This window comes from Chiroxiphia lanceolata, chromosome 28 (genome assembly GCF_009829145.1).
Source record: "Chiroxiphia lanceolata isolate bChiLan1 chromosome 28, bChiLan1.pri, whole genome shotgun sequence".
NCBI lineage: Eukaryota > Metazoa > Chordata > Aves > Passeriformes > Pipridae > Chiroxiphia > Chiroxiphia lanceolata.
In genome coordinates this window covers 199081-220014 of record NC_045664.1, presented here as the reverse complement: position 1 = coordinate 220014, position 20934 = coordinate 199081, and the positions used below count along the sequence as shown (strand labels likewise).

At 61.2% G+C, this 20934-nt stretch overlaps 3 protein-coding genes across 6 annotated transcripts; 2 read left to right on the top strand and 1 right to left on the bottom strand.

Moving 5' to 3' along the window:
- The first annotated feature begins 15 nt into the window (after positions 1-15).
- On the top strand, positions 16-2150 carry LOC116799559 (saposin-C-like). Of its 3 annotated transcripts, none has more exons than XR_004361079.1 (5): positions 16-603; positions 939-1063; positions 1148-1258; positions 1337-1633; positions 1862-1877. XR_004361079.1 is itself a non-coding variant. In XM_032712788.1 (5 exons), the coding sequence occupies exons 1-4, from the start codon at positions 555-557 to the stop codon at positions 1502-1504; spliced, it is 453 nt and encodes a 150-aa protein (XP_032568679.1). In that variant the 5' UTR covers positions 16-554; the 3' UTR covers positions 1505-1509; positions 2051-2150. The 3 variants fall into 3 exon arrangements, 2 of the variants coding, with proteins under 2 accessions (XP_032568679.1, XP_032568678.1); XM_032712788.1 differs by lacking the exon at positions 1862-1877 and adding an exon at positions 2051-2150 and having other exon boundaries at positions 1337-1509; XM_032712787.1 differs by having other exon boundaries at positions 1337-2150.
- A 1848-nt stretch (positions 2151-3998) lies between these two features.
- GCK (glucokinase) lies at positions 3999-12013 on the bottom strand. 2 transcript variants are annotated; one of them, XM_032712776.1, is made up of 10 exons: positions 10899-12013; positions 8448-8610; positions 8175-8329; positions 7835-7954; positions 7649-7744; positions 7220-7319; positions 5364-5547; positions 4993-5148; positions 4349-4582; positions 3999-4261 (listed from the first exon to the last, which is right to left on the bottom strand). In XM_032712776.1, the coding sequence occupies exons 1-10, from the start codon at positions 10941-10943 to the stop codon at positions 4117-4119; spliced, it is 1398 nt and encodes a 465-aa protein (XP_032568667.1). In that variant the 5' UTR covers positions 10944-12013; the 3' UTR covers positions 3999-4116. The 2 variants fall into 2 exon arrangements, with proteins under 2 accessions (XP_032568667.1, XP_032568668.1); XM_032712777.1 differs by lacking the exons at positions 7220-7319; positions 7649-7744; positions 7835-7954; ... (1 more) ...; positions 8448-8610; positions 10899-12013 and having other exon boundaries at positions 5374-5483.
- Positions 12014-12331: 318 nt separating this feature from the next.
- YKT6 (YKT6 v-SNARE homolog) lies at positions 12332-20471 on the top strand. Its single transcript, XM_032712523.1, has 8 exons — positions 12332-12461; positions 13103-13223; positions 16034-16116; positions 16847-16947; positions 18249-18353; positions 18539-18604; positions 19106-19207; positions 19711-20471. The coding sequence occupies exons 2-8, from the start codon at positions 13120-13122 to the stop codon at positions 19744-19746; spliced, it is 597 nt and encodes a 198-aa protein (XP_032568414.1). The 5' UTR covers positions 12332-12461; positions 13103-13119; the 3' UTR covers positions 19747-20471.
- Positions 20472-20934: the final 463 nt, after the last annotated feature.

Here is a 20934-nt window from a genome sequence, read left to right as displayed (position 1 = left end):
TCGCCATGGCAACCGCGGGGGGCACACCCCCGGGGGCACCGGGACCATCGGTGACAGGGACAGCGGGACCGACCCCCACAGGGGACGCCAGACTGAGCCCGGGGGGACACTGAGCCCAAGCCCCGAGACTCTCCAGTCAGAGCCCGGGACGAGACGAAGGGGACCCTGGGATGGAGCCCACGGGAGTCTGGCCACACCCCTCTGCCCCACACTTTGGGGGCTCACGGGATACCCTCGTGTGTCCCCGCACAGCCCCGCAGCTCCCCTGCTCCTGCAGCTGGCGGGGTGGGGGCCCCTGAGCCCCCCGTGTTCCCCCCAGACCCCCCCGTGTTACCCCGAATCCCCCCCGGGCCCCCCGGTGTCCCCTTCCTGCAGGGGCGGAGGTGTGAGGCAGGAAGGGCTCTGGGGAACAGCGATGCTCTGTTTTAAGGGGGTTTGGGGTTTTGGCCTCCCCGCCCCTGCAGCCCATGGCCCTGCTATAAAAGGTGTCCAGACACAGGCTGTCACCCGCTGTCACCCGCTGTCACCCACTGCCACCCCCTCAGCGGTTCGACATGGCTGCCAAAAGCTCGACCCTTCTTTTGGTGCTGGTGGTGGTCAGAGGTAACGGGGACCCTTCTGCCTTCCACGGGGGATGGTCACCCCCGGGTGGGGGGACAGAGGACACCTGAGGACAGCGGGAATGACAGCCTGGATGGCTGCGCCTGGGGGACTAGGGTCTGCGTGGGGACCTGGGGGTGGCAGGGATGGGGTCGGCATGGGGACAGGCATCCAGGAATGGGGGAGGGAGGACGAGGGGACAGGCAGAAGGGGTCGTGGGGATGGTGCTAAGCACCTGGGGCTGGTGGTTCAGGGTTCTGGGCACCCTTGGGGGCCTCGGGGAGCTCATTGACAGGCCCCCAGCCCATGGCTACGCTCACTGTTCTGTCCCCATGCAGCGGCACAGGCTGTGGCCCCCCTGCCCTGCCAGGGTGACCCCACGTCCCCGTGCCAGGACACGGCCATGGCCACACGCTGCAGCCAGGAGCGGCAGCGCCAGGACCTCTGGGACAGCCTGGCCCTGGTGAGCACCCACCCCCCACTCCTGCCAGGGCCGCCCGGGGTCCGGGCAGCCCTGACGGTCTGCGTGTCCCCACAGGGGGGCGGTGGGGACGAGGCCGACAGGGACGACGTGGGGCGGGGCCGGAGGATTAAGTGCAGCCTGTGCACCAAGGCACTGAAGAAGATACAGACGCTGGCGGGTGATGACCCTGACGAGGTGAGGGGTGACAGGGGCCTGGGGGGCTGGGGCAGGGGCCATCTGCCCACGGCCCCCTGACCCACATGGCCATGGCAGGCTGCAGTGACAGCAGCGCTGAAGAAGGGCTGCCGGTTGCTGGGCCGGTTCCTGGGCAGGCAGTGCCAGAAGCTGGTGAGCCAGTACCAGGACCAGATCAGCCAGGGGCTGCAGAACGGGGACACGCCCCGGGACATCTGCACCACCATGGGCATCTGCAAGGCCTGAGCATGGTCAGTGCCCGCCTGTACCCTGATCCTACAGCCCATGTCCTTCACCCCATGTCCTGATCCTGCACCCCACACCCTGATCCTGCACCTCACATCCTGATCCTACACCTCCCTGATCCTACACTCTGTATCCTGATTCTGCACCCCATGTCCTGCATTCCACATCCCGATCCTGCACCCCACATCCCAATCCTGCACCCCACATCCCATTCCCACACCCTGTGTCTTGTACCCTGTATCCTGCACCCCACACCCTGATCCTGCACTCTGTGTCCTGCACCCCATATCCTGATCCTGATCTCACATCCCCCACCCTGAATCCCATACTTTGTACCCCACATCCTGCACCCCACAGCCTGATCCCACACCCTGCACCCCACACCTGCCTGGGGAGTGGTTGGAGGTCCTGTGCCTTCTCTGCTGCCCCCCTGTAGGATGGGAGTGAGCTAGAGCACCCCAGAATGTGTCCTGGAGCAGGGGGAGGGCTGGAGGAACTGCTTCCACTGGCCCCCAACTCACTCCCTGCTCTTTCCTGTCTCCACAGGGTGCAGCCCCAAGTGCCCCACAAACCCCAGTGTCGTCCCAGCCCCTGATGCCCCCCAGCCCCAACATCCCCTCCCCCACAATAAAGTCCCTCCTCTGGCTGTGTGTCTCACATTTTTCTGCCCCTGGGGGACTTGGTGACAAGGGCACATGGCACGCACCTGGTACTGGCCCTGGCCTGGCACCAGCAGGGCAGAGGGGACACTGGAGGTGCCAGCAGTCGCATGGCTGTCCCTTGGGGGGTGTAGCAAGCAGTTCCCTCTGCACACTCGAGTGGCCCCAGCTGTCACTGTCCCCTCCCTGGGCACCAGCACGGCCCCATGCCTGGCACTGCATCTGTTCACACACTTGGCACTGGCACTGGCACCAGCTCGCCACTGGCACTGCCACTGGCTTGGGATCATCCTCACTGTGCCCAACATGTGGCACTGGCACTGTCCCCACCGAGCACAGGGAATCCCTTCATCAGCCCCAGCCAATCAGAGCACAGGGAATCCACTTTTGGCCATGGCCAATGAGCACAGGAAGCCTGAGCTGCTGCTGGCTGCAGCCAATCAAATAATGGGGAATCCTGCTGGCTGAGGGCTGCAGCCGATCAGAGCAGAGGGATCCCCTTCCCTCCTCCAATGGGTCGTGGGGATCCCAGTGCCACCTGTGGGTCTGGAGGCTTCAGGGGTGGCACAGCTGGGGTGGCCTTGTCCCTTGGGGTGACACAGACTCCTCCAGTGTCCCCAATGTTCCCAGCCCTCCAGGGTGTCCCCGCAGCCCTGGGGTGACCCTCTGCTTTGGGGGAACACCAAGACCCCACAGTAGCCCCAGACCCCTGGTTTGGCCCCACACCCTGTTGTGTCCCAGCCCCCCGGGGTGGCCCCAGATGCCCAAGGGTGACCCTAACACACTGAAATGTCCCTACATCCTGGGGTGCCCCTATTGCCCAAGGTGACATGGGAGAGACCCCTGAGGTGGCTCCAAATATTCCACGGTGTCCCTGGGCCCCCAAGATGGTCTATAACATGGGGTGGCCCGACACCCAGGGCTGGCCCCAATACCCTGAGTCACAGACCATGAGGTGCCCCAAACCCCCAAAGGGATCCCAACACCCTAGGGTATCCCAGAAGGACCCCAACACCCTGGGGTGCTCCAGACTCTCAGGAGGACCCAAAACTGGGTTGCCCCCAGAGCCTTCAGGGAACCACAACCCCAGAGCCTTCAAGAACCCCAACCACATGTTGGGGTACTGCCAGATCCTTCGAGGGACCCCAACACCCTGGGGTGCCCTCGACCCCCAGAGAGGACCTAACACTGCCCCAAACCCTTGGTGAACTCGCATCTCTGGGGTGCCCCAGACCTTTCAGGGAACCCCACCACCCTACCTTGGACCCTGATTTTTATCCCCCCCCTTATTGCCCCAAGCTAAATCGGGAAGGGACTGAGCAGTGGCACCCTGGAGCATGGAAAAGCCCCGGAGGGCACCTGTGTGCCCCTCTGTTCAGAGTGAGCTGGGACCCACAGGGTTTTGGGGTGCTGCTGCTGGTGGAAGTGGGATTTAGCCTTGTTATGCCCAGTTTGGGGGGTCTGAGTGCCCCACTCCCCACCCTGTTGTGGGGCCATGGCTGGAGGGGATCCCCCCAAAATGCACCCCTCACCCTTGCAACTGGCCCAGCTCTGGTGCGCTCTGGTCAGTCTCTGCACCCCAGGGCTCACTGGTGGGGGGCTCCTCCACCCCAACCTCCAAGTACCCATAAAGAGCCCCTTATCTCCCAATCTCCCTGGGGGGCTCTCCCCCAGCAAAGGAGCTGGGTGTGTCAGAGCCCCCTCGCTGGGTAAGGATGTGGGGGGCCGAGGGGATGGGAAGCGCCTCGGCTGCCCCATATGTGTGGGGCAGCCCCACGTGGGTCTCCCTGCCAGCACAGGGGGACAGAAGGAGTGCTGGCCCAAGCGGCCCCAGAGAAGTCCACACATACCCCGTTTATTGGGGGGCTGGAGCCACCTCTTTTCTGCACCTGTGTCTGCTCCCACAGCGCTCCGAGTGGGACCACCGGCCCCCCGCCGCCCCCCGAGTCCGGCTCACTGCCCCATCATACAGGCCATCTTGCAGGCCACAGCCGAGATGAGGGCGGCCCCGCGCCCACTGCCCTCCTCCGACTGGATGAAAGTGATGTCGCAGCCGGGTGTCAGCTGCCGCACTGTGGCGTGGAAGTGGTCCTTGAAGCTGGAGAGTGGGAAAACGGGGTCAGAAACAGGGTGACAAATGGGGGCTGAAGGAGGAGGATGGCAGGAAGGCCCTGGAGATCCCCACCTGGGATGGAGCTTGTAGACGGAGCCGTCAACGCCAACAGTGATCTTGAGGGTGTCCTGGCTGCGGCTCTCGCGCATGCGGTTGATGACGCCAGCCAGCCCAGCCGAGCACATCTGGGCGGCACGCGTGGACACGCTCTCGCACACCCGGCGCACAATCTCGCAGTCTGTCCGTGATGGCAGCAGCTCGAAGCCTGACAGGATGTTGTAGATCTGCTTGCGGTCGTCGGAGTCGCTGGGGTGAGGGGAGAGTGGGGGTCAGCGGGAAATGTTGAGGGAAAACCCATTATGAGGCAGTTGTACGGGGTGTCAGGATGGGGAACCCCAATTGGGTCAGTCAGAACAGGCTGGTGTGGGGTGATGGGACAGAGGGACCTGGATGTGGGCCACCCTGATGTGGGCTGATGGGACAAGGGACCCCAACATGCACAGTCAGAGCAGGCTGCTGTGGGGTGATGGGATAAGGGACCCCAATATGAGGCAGGCAGAGCAGACCGGTATGGTGTGGTGGAACGGGGGGATCCCCACATGGGACAGCCTGGTACAGACTGACAGCACCTGGAGCCGTGTGGACTGGCTGCACAGACCCCCAGCGTGGTGCAGCCTGGCAGGCTGGTTTGGGGGTGCCGCTCCCCAGCCTCGCACCTCTCGATCTGGGACATGAAGCGGGTCTCGAAGGTCCCGCGGGTCTTGAGCTTCTCAGAGGCCTCCCCATTGAAGAGCAGGTTCTCATCCACCAGCTTCAACAGCACCAGCCGCACTATCTCCCCCATGTACTTTCCCCCGATGATCTTCTCGTACCTGGGGGGGGACACAGGCGAAGGGGCGGTGTCAGGGCTGGGATTTGGGGGGCCACATCACGCGGCACCCCCTCTTTCCTTCCTCCCTCCTTGCCAGCTGTGTCCCTGCACGTGGGCACAGCCTGGGGTGAAGGACCTCCGTGCCGGGGGGCTGAGCCCAGCGTGGCAGGGGGCCGGGGGGACACCCAGAGGAACTGGATCTCTCCTATTCCTTACAGTTGCTGACCGGGGTTAAGGGAGGTCTCGTCCACCACGCGGTCGTACTCCAGGAGGAACTCGTCCAGCTCCCCCGAGGCGCCGAAGGCCCCCCACTCTGTGTTCACACACATTCGCCCCTCATCGCCCTCGACCAGCTCCACGTTGTGCATCTCCTCCATGTAGCAGGCGTTACAGCCCGTCCCTGCCAGGAACCGGGGACAGGGCCAGTGGCGGAGGAACAGTGACCCCCCCCACCACGGCCCTCCCATCCCAACTGAGATAAAGCTGGGATAGTCTTCTGGAGCAATGGGGGGGAACTGGAGAAGATCCAGAGATGTGCCAGGATGGGGGTTGGGACCTGCGTGGAGTCATTCCTGAACCTGTGAGGGACATTCCTCAGCCTGGTGATGTGGCACCATGGTCTACAACTACTTCAGGGCTGGCTCCAGAGGTGACAGGACATGTGAGAAAGGTTTTAGACTAAAAGAGGGAAGATTTATATGGGACATTGCAGAGAAATCCTTCTCTGTGAGGGTGGCAGGTGATGTTTCTCAGAAAAGCTGTGGCTGCCCCATTTCTGGAAGTGTTCAAGGCCAGGCGGGAAGGGGCTTGGAGCAACCTGGGCTAGTGGAAGGTGTCCCTGCCCATGGCGGGGAACTTGATGATCCTTAAGGTACCTTCCAACTCAAACCATTCTGTGATTTCATGGAAGCTGGAACCAAGGATGGTTGGGAACTTACTACATAGGTCCCAAATCTCTATCCCTATTCCACCCAGCATTGGGATGCAATAGACTCATCAAATCATAGAACCATGGGATGGTATAGGTTCAAAGAGTCCTTAAAGCTCATCTCGTTTCACTCCCTGCCATGGGCAGGGACACTTTCCACTAGACCAAGCTGCTCCAAGGATAGAAAGGAAACGGCCTCAAGTTGCACATGGGGAGGTTTACGTTGGGACAATTTCTTCATGGAAAGGGCTCTCTGGCCCCGGCACAGCTGCCCAGAGCAGTGGTAGAATCCCCATTCCTGGGGGGATTTAACTGACTTGTGGATGTGGCACTTGGGGACATGAGTTAGTGGTGGCTTTGGCAGTGCTGGGGGAATGGTTGGACTTGATGAACTCAGAGGCTTTTCCAACCCAAACAATTTCATGTTTCCATGCTAGACCTCATTTCAGAGTAAAGAAATCGAACAGCTGGCCCCTGCTGCTCCATGAGCACCGGGACTCGGTGACCGAGATCGTGGCTGGGGGCTGTGCTCGGAGCTGCATGCCCCCATCCTGCGGTGACAGCGATGGTCATCCTGCCCCCCCCTCAGCCCCCACAGCCCTGGCTGGCCGCTTGTCCCCACAGCAGGGTCCCAGGGGCTCCGGGTGCTGTGCTGAGGCCAGCCCAGCCCCAAGGAGCTGATAAACATCCCAGTACGTGTTTACCCAGGCGAGGGGACACGGAGCCCAGATGGCACGTGGCTGATGGCACTAAAGATAGCAGGGGGCTGGGAGAGGCGGGGGGCTGCTCCCTGCAGGGTTCAAAGCCATCCCCACCACCCGGCTCCCTGACACCAGCCACCTGCCATGGGTCTCCCACAATGAGGTGCCACAGCCACCAGCAGCCTGGGGGGAGGGCTGTGCTTTGGGGACCAGCCCTGTTATGGTGACTACCTCCTTTCTACTCCTGAGGCACTCCCACCACCGTGCTGGGGACAGACAATGCCATCGAGTGTCCCAAACTCCAGAGGCCTCAGCAGGGTGCCATTGCCACCCCCTTGTCCTTGGTGTGCTCCTCCAAAGGGCCGGGGGGAGCAGCAGGGGAGCAGGGCCGGGGGATGGTCCCCCCTCCTTGGCCGTGTGTCCCTGCAGAAGGGGCGTCTTACCCACAATCATCCCAACCTCGCACCGGTGATCTTCGTAGTAGCAGGAGATCATTGTGGCCACCGTGTCATTCACCATCGCCACCACGTCCATCTCGAAGTCCTGGGGACAGGACAGGGACCATTGGAGGCTCATAGGGGGCTGGGCTGTCCTGCAGCAGGCAGGTCTGGGGTAGAGGGTCCCCAAGGGTGAGGATGTGGGCATATGTTGCACATGTGTGCACACGCATGGAATGGCCCTTCTTGGGGACACACCAGGCTCCAGTGGCCCCATCATGGGGATAACGGGGCTCCAGTGGTCCCTTCCTGGGGACACCAGGCTCCAGCAGCCCTGTTGCAGCAAAGCTGGGCTTCAGTGAGCCCATCGCAGGGACAGCCAGGAGTGCCGGGGTCCCCCCACCGCGGTGGTACCGGCACAGCCGACCCTCTCACCCCTCGCCGTTTGATGGCATCCCTCAGCAGCCCCACCACATTGTTCCCTTCTGCGCCGGAAGCTTTGAAGCCCTTGGTCCAGTTCAGGAGGATGCCCTGGAATGGGAGTCAGACCAAAATGGGGCTGTGGATGTAGCTGGTGCTTGGGGACCCCTGAGCCCTCGTGCTGCCCAGCCACCCCCTCACCTTGTCAATGTCCTCGTGCCGCACAGGGAAGGAGAAGGTGAAACCCAGGGGCAGCTTTTTGTGCTTCATCTGGTGCTTGTCCAGGAAATCAGAGATGCACTCGGAGATGTAGTCGAAGAGCTGGAAGACAGGAGGCCCAGCCTTTGCCAGGGGCTGTTACCACCCTCCCACCGCACACAGACTGGCACTGTCCCGTCCCCACCGTGGGTTCCCCAGGACTGGTCACCCCCTGCTTTCTGCTGATGGGAGGGATGAAGAATGTCCCCTCCAGTGTCCTCACTGGAACATGCACGTCGACAGGGACTGGGAAGGGACAGGATGCCCTGTGTGCCCCACTCACCATCTCGGCCGTCCCAGTCATGGCGTCCTCTGGGATGGAATACATTTGGTGCTTCGTCTTCACCTTCCACTGCCCCTCTTCCCCCTCGCCCACCTTCACCAGCATCACACGGAAATTGGTGCCACCCAGGTCCAGCGACAGGAAATCTCCCACCTCTGCAAACCCGGGGAGGGGAGGACAAGGTAATGGGCTCGGGGTGGGCTCAGCCTTCTGCATGGAGCTCAACAGGGTCTGGGGAGGGAGTATCACAAGGGACCAGGAGTGATGCCATACCTGAGCCCTCAGGGGTGGAGCGGACATAGGTGGGCAGCATTTTGACAGAGGCTTCCTCATGCGTCTCCAGCTTAAGACCTCGGTCCATCTCCTTCTGCATCCGGTACATCACCTTCTTCAGGTCCTCCTCCTTCAGCCGGAACTCTGACAAGATCTGCTCCACCTGTGTGGGACACAGCATCAGCCAGGGCTGGAGGACACGGGGTGCAGGGGCCTGAACTGCAAGAAATAACCACGTTTCCCTTCTCCCGACCCTGGTTTTCCCCACTGGCTCATGGACACCCCAAAATGCCTTATCCCACTGCTCTACTTCCTTCAGGTGAACATATGCACCAGGGAACCCATAGGACTGGCATGAGGCCCCACGTCCCCTCCCGGTGCTGCCTGCAGGACATCATGGTTGGCACTGGGGTCCCTGTGCCGTCCCCATCAGCAAGTTGATTTGTTTGGATGGTTGTGTAGAAGCCAGCATCACTCCAGCAGGACTTCAACCACTGCCCTGGGACATTCCATCCTGATGAATCCCAGGGCCATTCCCACCAAGGAGTGCCTCCAGCCATGCCACTGAGAAGTACAGCATCTCCCACCAAGGATGTAGGACTCTTCCATGATGAAGATGCTGGTGTCTTCCTTGTTCCCCTGGGAACATCACTCTCCCTGTATCCTACCAGGAATCACAGGTACAATTTTCCACCCACCAGATTTGGGGCAGAGGGCAGGCAGGTGGGCAGGAAGATTCTCGGGAATTGCCACCTTGCCTCGCTGCCAGGTAGAGCTGCAGGGCCCACTCCAGGGAAGCACCTGGCAGGCAGGACCTGTGTTTATCCTTTCCGTAGCAACCCCGGGCTCGGCACAGCCTCCATTAGGCAGCAGGGCTGGGGCCAGGCCCCCGGCTGTCAGATGGAGCCAGAGCTGGTGCTCGCTCCACCAGCTGCAGCCACAGCATTAGGGCTCATTAGTCACCGGGCTCCGGGCAGGCTCCAACGCTCCCACTCCTGCTCTGGCCAGCAGACAGATGTTTGCCTCAAGGCTGCTGCTGTTTCCCAACAGGTTTTGGGGTGGGGGGCTCAGTAAAGGGTTTGGGGTGTGGTTTGGAGTATCCTAACATTGGGACCATTCCTCATAACACGACTCTCAATGCTGTCCCTCAGCCTCCAGACCCCCAAGTGAGGGCTCAGCCCAAATATCTCCAAGGCCCTGTAGGGCTCCTGTGGCCTCAGCCACCATCCACAGCTGAGTGGGATCCCTTCACCTCCCCCTCTATCCTGGTGCTGAACCCTGGGGGCTTAATTAGTCCTGGACCCCCAGGTGCCAGGAGACAGGAGCCCAAGAGATGTGGCTGCAGCATGGACCCCTCTGGGCTGGGGGATGCTGCCGGACACCCCGGAATGGGGCCAGTCACCCAAGGTAGGACTACGGTGAGGTCCAGCATGACCTGGAAGATGTTCAGCCTGGGATGATTGAAAAAATCCTGCCAGGAAAAGCACGGAGCTGCATTCAGCCATCTTGCCTGGATCATTGGCTGAAGGTATTCGGCGCTAATCACCGAATTATGGGAATGCTGGATCTGCCGCAGGCGGAGGGTCCCTGTCCCAGGGCTGGCACCTGAGGGTCCAAATTTTATTTCTCCATCTCACCACCGTGTGTCCCTACTCATTCCTTCTCTCACCTCCAAAACAACAGGTTTGGCTCTTCCCTGGCTGGATTTGGCTCTTCCCATGTGACGGAATCCGGCTCTCAGCTTCCCATGGAAACAGTGTGGTCCAATGCAACCCACAAAGGGGATGGAGCTGGGAACCACATGGCTGCTGGCTGTGGTGGCCGGCTACACCCAGCACATATTGTGTCCCCTCCATGTCCCAGCTGGCAGCAGGGAAAGTCTCCACTGTCCTCATGCATGGCCCCATGAGCTCAATCCATCTGGAGAAGAGATGGGAGCAGCTTCCCACAAACAACCAGTGTTTGACTGGGGATGAGCCATGTACCATCCTGCTGAGAGTCTCAGTGACAACAGTGACAACCAGCCAAAGGAGGTGATGGGCCCCATCCCATCCCAGAGATGCAGCCTTGTGGCCAAAAGATGCCCAGGGCAATACCAAGATGGTGGGAGCATCCCAGCCCAGCAGAGCATCCCACGAATGATCTCAGCTCCATCACAAGCCCTCAGTGCTGTGGGGCCTGTGCTATGCTGGGGGGGTGACCTCAGGGACAGGACCCTCCCTGGACATGTCAGGCTGCCCCGAGGATGCCCAGGAGCTGGTGTCCTCCCCGCCAGCCATCCTCCCAGCTACCTCTGTTGGAACCTCGGGAGATGCCAGGAGCACCTGGCCACTCGCTCCAGGGAAGGCAAGAACCCCCTGTGAGGATCCACGCTGAGGATCCCCACACCCCCTGGGTGCCCCCCAGCCTGTTCTTCTCGACCCCCTGGCATCAGTCCCGCAGCAGCCTCACCTTCTCCTTCCTGCTGCTCTCCATCCTGGCTCGGTGATCCAGCATGGGGGCAGCCGGTGGGGTGGGGTGGGCTGCGGGCCAAGCCGTGCCCCCCTCAGCCCCTGTGCCCCCCACCGCGGTGCCTGGCCTGGGGGAGCCCCCTGCCCCGTCCCTGAGGGTGGCCGGCGGGCGCTGGGCAGCTCCGTCCCTCGCTCTGTACGCGGATGCTCCACTTTCGCTGCGTTATCTCATCTGACGCCCCAGTGCAGCGCGCGCCGAGGGGGTCCCGGTCCCCCCAGGCCTCAAGCGGAGGGGCGAGGAGCGGGGCCCGGCGCCCCGGCGGGCTCAGCCCTGTCACCCCACATCCTCTGCTCCGGGGGTTCCGCTCACGCTGTCCCGCTCGCTCTCTCGCTCCCTCGATAAATCCCTGGGCCGGTGAGGGCGCAGGGGCCCAGCCCGGCGCGGTGGGTTCCCGCAGCCCACGGGGACGCCCCGGTGCGTTGGCGAGGCGAGACCGGGACCGTCCCCCGTCACGCGAAGCACCACGCCCCGGGTCACCCATGTCCCCGTTGTCATACCAACGGCTCGATGGCGGTGGCAAGCACTCCACCGGCCCGCTTGGCAACGGGCACGCTCCCATGGAGACCGGGCACACAGCACAGGGGCGAGGGTGACTGGGAAGTGCTCTGTGCCCCCAGGATGGGAAAGGCTCCGGGGGCGCTGGGATTGACACCGAGCGTCACAACGGATTGGGAACGGGCCCTGGATTTGGGGACGGGGATGTGGCGACACCCCGTCACCCCCAGAGCCGTGTCGCCAACCCAGTGTTGGGGCAAGGGGGGCCTATGGGGTCCCAACGGGATCAGGAACACCCCCAGTCACGGGTGCACCCCAAAAACCTCCTGGCGTCGGTCCGTGGCAGCATCCCCTCGGACACAGAGCTGGGGAGGGTCCCTGGGGAGCCCGAGGGGGGGGGGGGGGGGGTGAGCTAGTCGTGCCAGTTCCGTGGGGGAACGAGGGGGCTCTGGGGAAGGCAGAGGGTTTAGGGTTATCACGGCAGGGCCCGGGGGGACACACAGGGTCACCCCACAGCACCTCCCCTGCCCCTGCGCAGAGGATACCTGGGGGCACGAGAGGGCTCAGGTAGCCCCACCCCAGTGCTGGGGCCTGCCCAGAGAGGGGTCCCGCCACCGCGGCGGGGTCCCCAGCGCACGGTGGGTCCCACCCGGGGCCGAGGAAGAGCACGAGAGGTCCCCACCCTGCAGGGTCCCGGGGCCGGGCCGGGCCGGGGCCGCCCCCGGAGGGTCCCCCGGGCCCCCTCCGCCCCCCGCACAGCGCCCCCTGCCGGCCGCCCGCGGAGCGGCTCGGATTTGCCGCCCGGCAGAGGCCGGGAGGGTGGAGGCGGGCACTGATTGGCCGGGAAGCTGAGGGAGCGGGGCAAGATCGGCGCGTGCGCAGGGCGGGAGGAGCCCCCGTGGCAGCGACCGGGGCTGGTGCACTTCCGGTCGCCGCAGTTCCACTTCCGGGTCGCGCCCATCGCCCCCGTTCGGCCGCCGCCTGAGCTGAGCCACGACCGGAGCGTCGGTACCGGGCCGGGTGGGCGGCCCGGGGGGCCGTGTGGGGCTTTACTGGGGGAAACTGGGCCGTACTGGGAGGGGCTGGGCTGTACTGGGCTATACTGGGAGTGACTGGGCCGTACTAGGCCATGCTGGGGGTGACTGGGCCGTACTGGGGGTGACTGGACTGTACTGGCGGGGACTGGGCCGTACTGGGCCACACTGGGGGTGACTGGACTGTACTGGGCTGTATTGGGTGTGACTGGACTATACGGGGGGAAACTGGACTGGCTGGGTTATACTGGGGGCCAGGGGCTGGGCTGTACTGGGTTATACTGGGTGGAGTGGCTGGCATTTTATTGGGTTATAGTGGAGTGGGGGACTGGGCTGTACTAGGTTATACTGGGGGCTGGGTTATACTGGGCCAGCTGGGAGGACTGGGCTGGCTTGTACTGGGGGGGCAGGGTGTGGTTAGGCCGGGGCGGGGGCCCTGCTGGGGCTGGGGGTCAGGGTGGGGGGTCAGAGGGGGCTCAGGAGGAGTTGGGGGTTCAGGTTGCCTGGAGACATTTAAAGGATGGAGAGTGGGGGATTTGGGTGGGAGGTCCTAGGAAGGTCTGGGGCGTCCCAGTGCCCCCCTGGCCCCAGCCCCAACCCTTCCCTCTCCCCTAGGCCTGGGAACCACCACCATGAGGCTCTACAGCCTAAGTGTCCTTTACAAGGGTGACCCAAAAGTGCATTTGCTCAAAGCTGCCTATGACGTGTCCACCTTCAACTTCTTCCAGAGGTCCAGGTGGGTCCTGGGGGGCTGGAGCCTCTGCAACGGGTTTGAGGAGAGAGGATTGCCCCTGGCATGTGGCTCGGGCAGGACCCTGCTGGGGGAGCAGAAGCCTTTGGGAGGTTTTCTGCCCAGCTGGGGCTGCAGGGGCAGCGGTGACAGGCTTTTCCTGAGGGATAACCCCCCTGGAGTCGCTCCCTGGGGAGCAGGGACCTACTGTCAGCACTTGGGGTGAGGGGTCGACCTTGGGGGTGCAGTGAAGCCCCCAGAGCCACCCTGGCCAGGGACACAGGGCAGGTCTGACCCCACAAACCGTCCACTGCAGACCAGTGAGGAAATTGGGGAGCAGGCATCACCCCAGGGGCGGGATGGCTGGGCTGTGCCAGGCTGGGCGGGCTCACCTGCACCCTGGTACCTTTGGGGAGGGGTTTGGCCTCATTTGAAGCTTTTTCCAGCCCACGAACCTCCACTCAGGTTCTTCCAATAGCTTCAGGTGAGCTGCTTTAGCCCCCAACACTGATCCAGGCTCCTGGTGTCCCACTGTCCCCTCTGGGCACACAGAGAGTCCTCTTGGCAGCCAGGACCTCCTGGAGCTGTAAAACAAAGCAGGAACGAACAGGTCCTTCCCAGTGCACACTCCAGATGGTGAAGGAGTTAGGAAATTCTTCTGGGACCCAGATTTTCCATGCCAGAGTTTAATGGAACCTCAGGCACATTTGGTTCTGCAATTCCAAGGATAAAGGGGAAAGACTGAACTAAGATTGTCTTAAAAAACTCTTTCTTGGTCAAATGTGTGAGTGGGATGTGGAGTAGTGCCAGCACCTGATGTCAGCTCTGATCCCAAATGTAGCTGCAGCTCTTGTTTTCCCAGATCCTGAGAAAGCTCCCAGTGTGGTTTTGCTGTCAGCTGTCCCAGCAGCAGGCTGCTCCCTTGCTTAAAGAAAAGTCTTAGAATTTGGGAAGAGTGAAGGGGTTTGAGAAGGGGGATGGTCTGGCAGCTGTTCCTGGGGTTCGATGCTTGTCCTGGGCTGATTCCCAGATGATGCTCGGAGGGGCTGTGAGAGCTTGGCCAGGTTTGATGTTAAAGATGTGTTTAACTGAAGTTTGGGCTAAAATGCCACATATCCATACTTTTTTGAGGCTGTGGAGTTGGGTTGAGGGGTTGGATCTGGGATAAGCAGGGCTGTGGCTCCTGGGAGCTGTGGAACCTGCTGGGCAGGAGCATAGGCTCAGGCTGTGCCAGTGCTTCACATCTGCTGAACGTCTGCCAAGGAGTTTGGTGGGGTCAGGAAGGCGGAATGAAGTCTTCAGTGGGCAGTTCCTCCAGGAATACTGGGAAATAAACCCGGTATTCCCAATGGAAGAGATGTCTTTCTTGAGGAAGATATGCATTGGAAGATACACATAGAACTGTCAGACAGTTGGACTCAGTGGTCTTAAATGTCTTTCCCAATCTAAATATGAAACTCTGGGATTACAGTGGTGGGAGCTGTGGCTGCCAGCAGATCCCCAGACCAGGAGGAAGGTGTCCATCTTCCCTCTCTGCCGAAGCTGGATGTTCAGTAATCTTTGGGCTTGACTTTTCTCTGCAGCACCCAAGACCTCAATGGTCTGGAGTCTCCACAGAGCCAGTGTCCAGTCAGTGTCTGGGCTGGGCCAGATTCTGCCCCTGGGCCGGGGCAGCCCTGGCTGTGTGTGTGGGCTGGGGATGAGAGGCTGGAGAGCAACTGCAGGAAGGGCCCTGGGGGTCCTGGTCCATGGCCAGTCGTTCCCGAGTCAGCAGTGCCCTGGCAACCAGGAGGACCAACGTGTCCTGGGGGCATCAGGCCCAGCATGGCCGGCTGGGCCAGGGAGGGGATTGTCCTGCTCTGCTCTGACCCCCTGCAATATTGGGGCAGTTTGGGGTACTGCAATATAAGGAAGATATGAAGCCATTAGAGAGTGTCCAAAGGAGGCCACAAGAATGAGGAAGGTCTGGATGGACCTTATGAGGGCCTTCTTCAGCCTGGAGAAGAGGAGACTGAGGTCAGACTTCACTGAGGTCTTCAACATCCTCCCGAGGGGCAGCAGAGGGGCAGGTACTGGTCTCTTCACTCTTGTGACCAGTGACAGGACCCGAGGGAACAGCTGGAGCTGAGTCAGAGGAGGTTTAGGTTGGATCTCAGGAAAAGGTTCTTCCCCCACAGGGTGGTTGAGCACTGAACAGGCTCCTCAAGGCAGTGGTCACGGCCCCAAGGCTGCCAGAGCTCAAGAAGCATTTGGACAATGCTCTCAGGCCCATGGTGGGATTGTTGGGGTGTCTGTGCAGGGCCAGGAGTTGGATGTGATGATCCTGATGGATCCCTTCCAGCTCAGCATATTCTTTGATTCTAGTGGAATGGCAAGGGGGTGGGACTGGATGGTCTTTAAGGTCCAGTCCAACCCAAAACATTCCATGATTGCCATGATGCAGTTGCTCACCAGGTGTTGGCTGGACAGATCCAGGTTCAATAGCATTTTTACTTTCTGCTAAATCCCCATAAAGCAAGTTCAGCCCAAGGACACAAGTCTGTCACTGCAGCTGGAGGGATCTGGGTGCTCCCCTGGGTCTGGGGAGGATCTAGAGGGGTCTGGGTGGTGGCTGGGGATCTTTGTTTGGGGGCTGCCACTCTGCATAGGTGCAGGGTCCAGCCTTTTCTCAAAGTAAAATCCTCTGCTCAGCCACAGCCCCACTGTCCAGACACAGGGGGGCTTGTGGGGAAGGGTTTCAGTTCCCGCACGCACTGGGGAGCTGTGGGACAGATGATCTACCATCACTGACCCATCCTGGTCCTCTGTCCCCACAGTGTGCAGGAGTTCATGACCTTCACAAGCCAGCTGATTGCGGAGCGCTCGGCGCTGGGCAGCAGGGCCTCTGTCAAGGAGCAAGGTGAGAGCAACCCCTGTGCCCGCCCTGTGCCCGCCCCGTGTCTGGGAATATTCACACCACTACCACTGTCTGGGTGAGCAGCACTGAGGGCATGAGGTGCTGAGCCAAATGCGAGCCCAGCCCAGCACAGGAGAGGTTCCAGGGGACACAGGGACCTGCTGCCACTGTCCGTGCTCTCCCTACCTCCCTTGGGACCCCTGGAGCTGTTGGACTGCAGCCCCCCTGCCGGCAGCTTCCCAGGCCCCCCTGGGGCGTGGCTGTGTCAGCTTTACTGTGCAAGTCTGCACTCCCTATTCCAAATTCTCGCCACATTCCAGTCTCCCTGCCCCGCTCCACATGCCTCTGGAACCCCAGGACGCGTGGGGTGCGGCCTGGATTTGGCTGCTGAAGCCTCTTTAATGACACCTCAGCCTTGTTATTAATTAAATTAAAAGTCAGACTCAGTGCCTCACTAGTTTTCGTTTACTTGTGGCTGCCCTGGGACATCAGTGTCCTGTCCCACACCACATGGCCTGGGTGTGGTCACCTACCACAGCACAATTTAAGACTGAGCCCCAAATGTTGAGCCCTTCCTGCTTTCCTAATGAAATCATGAGAAATGTGGGTGCTATGGACACCTTCCAGGGTGTTCTGGGGGGAAGGGGGAAGCTGTGGGGTTGGATGGACGGTGGTGGGTGCTGGAGAGGGCTTGGGACCTTTGCTACCTCTGTGACAGGGATTTCCTTCCCAGAGTACCTGTGCCACGTGTACGTCCGGAACGATGGGCTGGCTGGAGTGGTGATCGCAGACAACGAGTATCCACAGCGGGTTTGTTTCACCTTGCTGGACAAGGTGAGGGCACAGGCCAGGAGCTACTCCGGGGCACTCCACCAGTCCTCCCACTGTGGCACGTGCAGGGGATGGGGGACAGTCAGGGATGGCCACCCTGGCCTAGTGTGGGCGTTGCTCTGGTCCTCATGCGCCAACGCTGTTGGTTCCTGTCTCTGCCCTCAGCTTGTTCAAAAGGGATCAAGGAGGAGGGTCACCAAGGCGATCAGAGGGTTGGAGCACCTCTCAAGGAATTGTGAAATTGTTTTGGTTGGAAAAGCCCTCTGAGAGCATCCAGTTCAACCATTCCCCCAGCATTGCCAAGGCCACCACTAACCCATGTCCCCAAGTGCCACATCCACACGTTGTTTTTTTTTAACATTTCCAGCGATGTGTGGACTCCACCACTGCCCTGGGCAGCTGTGCCAGGGCTGGACAACCCTTTCCAGGAAGGAATTTTCCTAGCATCCAACATCACCCTCCCCTGGCACAGTTTGAGGCCATTTCCTCTTGTCCTTTCCCCTGTTCCCTGGGAGCAGAGCCCAATCCCCCCCGGCTCCCCCCTCCTGTCAGGGAGTTGCAGAGCCAGAAGGTCCCCCTTGAGCCTCCTTTTCTCCAGGCTGAGCACCCCCAGCTCCCTCAGCCCCTCCTGCTGCTCCAGCCCCTTCCCAGCTCTGTTCCCTTCCCTGGACGTGCTCCAGCCCCTCAGTGTCTCACTTGTTGAGGGCCCAGCCCTGGACACAGCCCTGGAGGGTGCCCCAGCAGTGCCAGCACAGGGATGGGCACTGCCCTGGGCACCCCTGGGGTCACGTTCAGCCACTGTCACCAGCACCCTCAGGTCCTTTCCAGCTTTCCAGCCACTCTGCCAGGAAGACAGGCTGAGAGTGCTGAGGGTGTTCAGCTTGGAGAAGTTTCCAGGCAGACCTTAAAGCCCCTTCCAGTGCTTAAAGGGGCTCCAAGAGAGCTGGAGAGGGACTTGGGTCAAGGGCCTGGAGAGACAGGCCACGGGGGAACAGCTTCACACTGACACAAATCAGGGTTAGAGGGGAAGGAATTCTTCCCTGTGAGGATGGGGAGGGCCTGGCACAGGTTGCCCAGGAAGCTGTGACTGCCCTGTCCCTGGAAGTGTTCCAGGCCAGGTTGGACGGGGCTTGGAGCAACCTGCTCTGATGGAAGGTGTCTCTGCCCTTGGCAAAGGGTGGGACTAGATGAGCTTTCAGGTCCCTTTCATAAAATTTCCTATTTTGATGAGCAAACCCCTGTGGCCAGTGTGGCCCCCACAGGTGCAGCTACTGGGCAGTAACTGCTGTTTCCTCACCTGGTAGGTGCTGGATGAGTTCTCCAGGCAGGTCAGCAAGATGGACTGGCCCTCGGGGTCCCCCGCCACCATCAGCTACTCTGCCTTGGATGGATACCTCAGCAAATACCAGGTGCAGACCACTGGGAGCCCACTGGGCAGTGGGAGAGAGGGTTCCCGTGTTCCCTGCAGCCCTGGGGATGGCGGTGGGAGGTGGGGGACACCTGGCATGTGTTGGGACCCCAGTGCTGTGGTGCTGTGCCCAGGGAACCCCAGTGTCCCCATGGTGGTGCCAGTGCCATGTTTGTTCCTCCCCAGAACCCCCGTGATGCCGACCCGATGACCCGAGTGCAGGCGGAGCTGGATGAGACCAAAATCATCCTGGTGAGGACATGGGGCCGTGGCTAGATGGTCCTGCCAGCACAGCCGGCAGGCCCTGGGGACACACATTGTGGGGCAGGGGTAGGGTGGCCCTAGGCCATTTCCTGGAGACCTCCTTGATGTGGGAACTTCCTTACCTCTTCACCTTTTTCCCCTTTCCCACCTTTTCGCTTCCCCCACCTTTTTCTCTTCCCTCTCCCCTTTTACCTTTGCTCCCCACCTTTTTCCCCTTACCCCTCTCCGTGCTCCTCTTGGGCTTTTCCCAGCTGGCCTGACACAAGCACAGGGCTCTGCCCCCTCTCTCCAAATGCCCGTCCCCTCCCTGCCTGGTGGCCCTGTGGGGGCTTTGCTACTCCTGCCCCCAGTCATATTCCTGTCTCCCTCAGGGCTGCAAAGCTGGGGGGGGCTGTGGGAAGGTGGGATGGGGACATGGTGGCACCTCCATCTCCTGCTGGGGACCTGGGGAGGGCTAGTACTGGGGCTCAGCACCCATTTCTCTGGCAGCACAACACTATGGAGTCACTGCTGGAGCGGGGGGAGAAGCTGGATGACCTGGTCTCCAAATCAGAGGTGCTCGGAGCACAGTCCAAAGCCTTCTACAAAACGGTGGGTGTGGAGGTTCACCCCCTCCCTGAGGAGCTGGGGAGGGCTGGGAGCTCACAGATGAACCCTGAGGGAGTTACCCCCTGCCTAAGGAGCTGGGGGTGGATGGAGTATCATCCCAGGGGTCACCCCCATGGATAAACCCTGGGGCATGGCAATGGGTGCCAAGCAGGGATTACCCCTGTTCCTGCAGGCTTTGAGCCTGGAGGGAGCCCGGGTGCCCCAATTCTGGCTGCAAAGCCCCCCAGCCCCTCACTGGGGCCATCCCACACCCTGGGGTGGGAGCGGGGGGATGCCCTGGTTCCTAGTGCCAGCTCTGGCCAAAGGGAGGGATGATGGGTCCATTCCTTGCCATGAGCCTTCGGCCTTGTGGCCAGGACCCTGCCACGTCAGCCTCCTCTGTCAGGAGGGGAGCTGTGTGGGACCTCAGTTGGGTGGTCCTGGGACACCCAAAACCTTCAGGGAGCCGTGGCAAGCTTTACAGAAGGTTTTCCTTCTCTTCGCAGGCCCGAAAGCAGAATTCATGCTGTGAAATCATGTGACGCAGAGCCTGGGCTCTCCAGCTCCGGACCACCAGCCCTCCGTTCCCCTCCACAGCCCCCCCCAGGGGGTTCCTGGGGCTGGGCCGGGGCTCCTCAGTCCCCTGGGCTGATGTGACTGTTGTCCACCTTGAGGGGACACCAAAGCTGGCACTGGGCTGGGACTGCAGGGGGGTCTGCACCAGAGCCCCCCTGCTCTCACTGTTCCTGGGGGAGGCTCAGACCGTGGGGTGCCAGGCCACGCAACCCCTTGCCTTCACAACCCCTCCACAGGGAACTGGGAGGGGCCCCCCACTGCTGTCCCAAGGGGCTGAGGGGGCAGGAGCAGCCCCCCACACATCCCAAGGGCTAGAGGGCTTTTATGTATTCTGTGTCCAAAAGGTGAGCTGAGGGGTGGGAGAAGTGGGGGTGGGGAGGGAAAACGAAGAGGCTCCTTGGGTGGGGGAGTGTTTGCTGCATTCCTGGGCAGCTTCTTCCAGAGCCACGTCCCTGTGCCTGCAGGGGAGCTCACCAGCCTTCCCTGCACCTCAGAGTCCCGTCTCCTGCTCCCATCAGCTGGGGGGGGGGTCTCAGCGCCTGCTGGGGGCCCAGCAGCCCTCCCTGCCTCCCCTTCCTCCTCCTTGGGAAGGGAAAAGCTTGGGCTCGGGCTGTACCCGCATGGTGATCAGGTCATTTCCATGCCCCAGCTGCACCGGCCGGAGGGATAAAGTTGTCTTTGCCAGTTGTAGCCCTATTCCCCCTCTCTGTGCGGCGTCCTGGGGGGAACTGGGACAAACACCTGGGCAACACTCCCTGGGCACCCTGGCAGGGACGGATGCACTTGGCCTCCTCCCTCCACCTCTTTCTTTAATGATCGTTGGTTTTTCCTCATAATTTATTTGCAGTTTTCCCGAGACAAAAACGAAATCAGAGTCATCTTTTACACTTACAAGGCTCAGAAAGAAAAGACAAAGGGGTTTTTTTGGGGGGTTCAGGGGGATATGGTGGGGATGGGGGTGGGGGGAGACAGAAAAAGAATGAGAGAAAAGGGGAGGAAAGAGAAAAATTTGGCAACGATCCACCAGCATTCATGGGACAGGAACAGCTCAGCTCAGCTCCTCGACATACAGCGTTAGCGCCCGAGGGTTGCTCCCACACAAAGGGCATGCAGAGAAATCATCAGAATAATTAAAAAATAATTAATATCCCCCG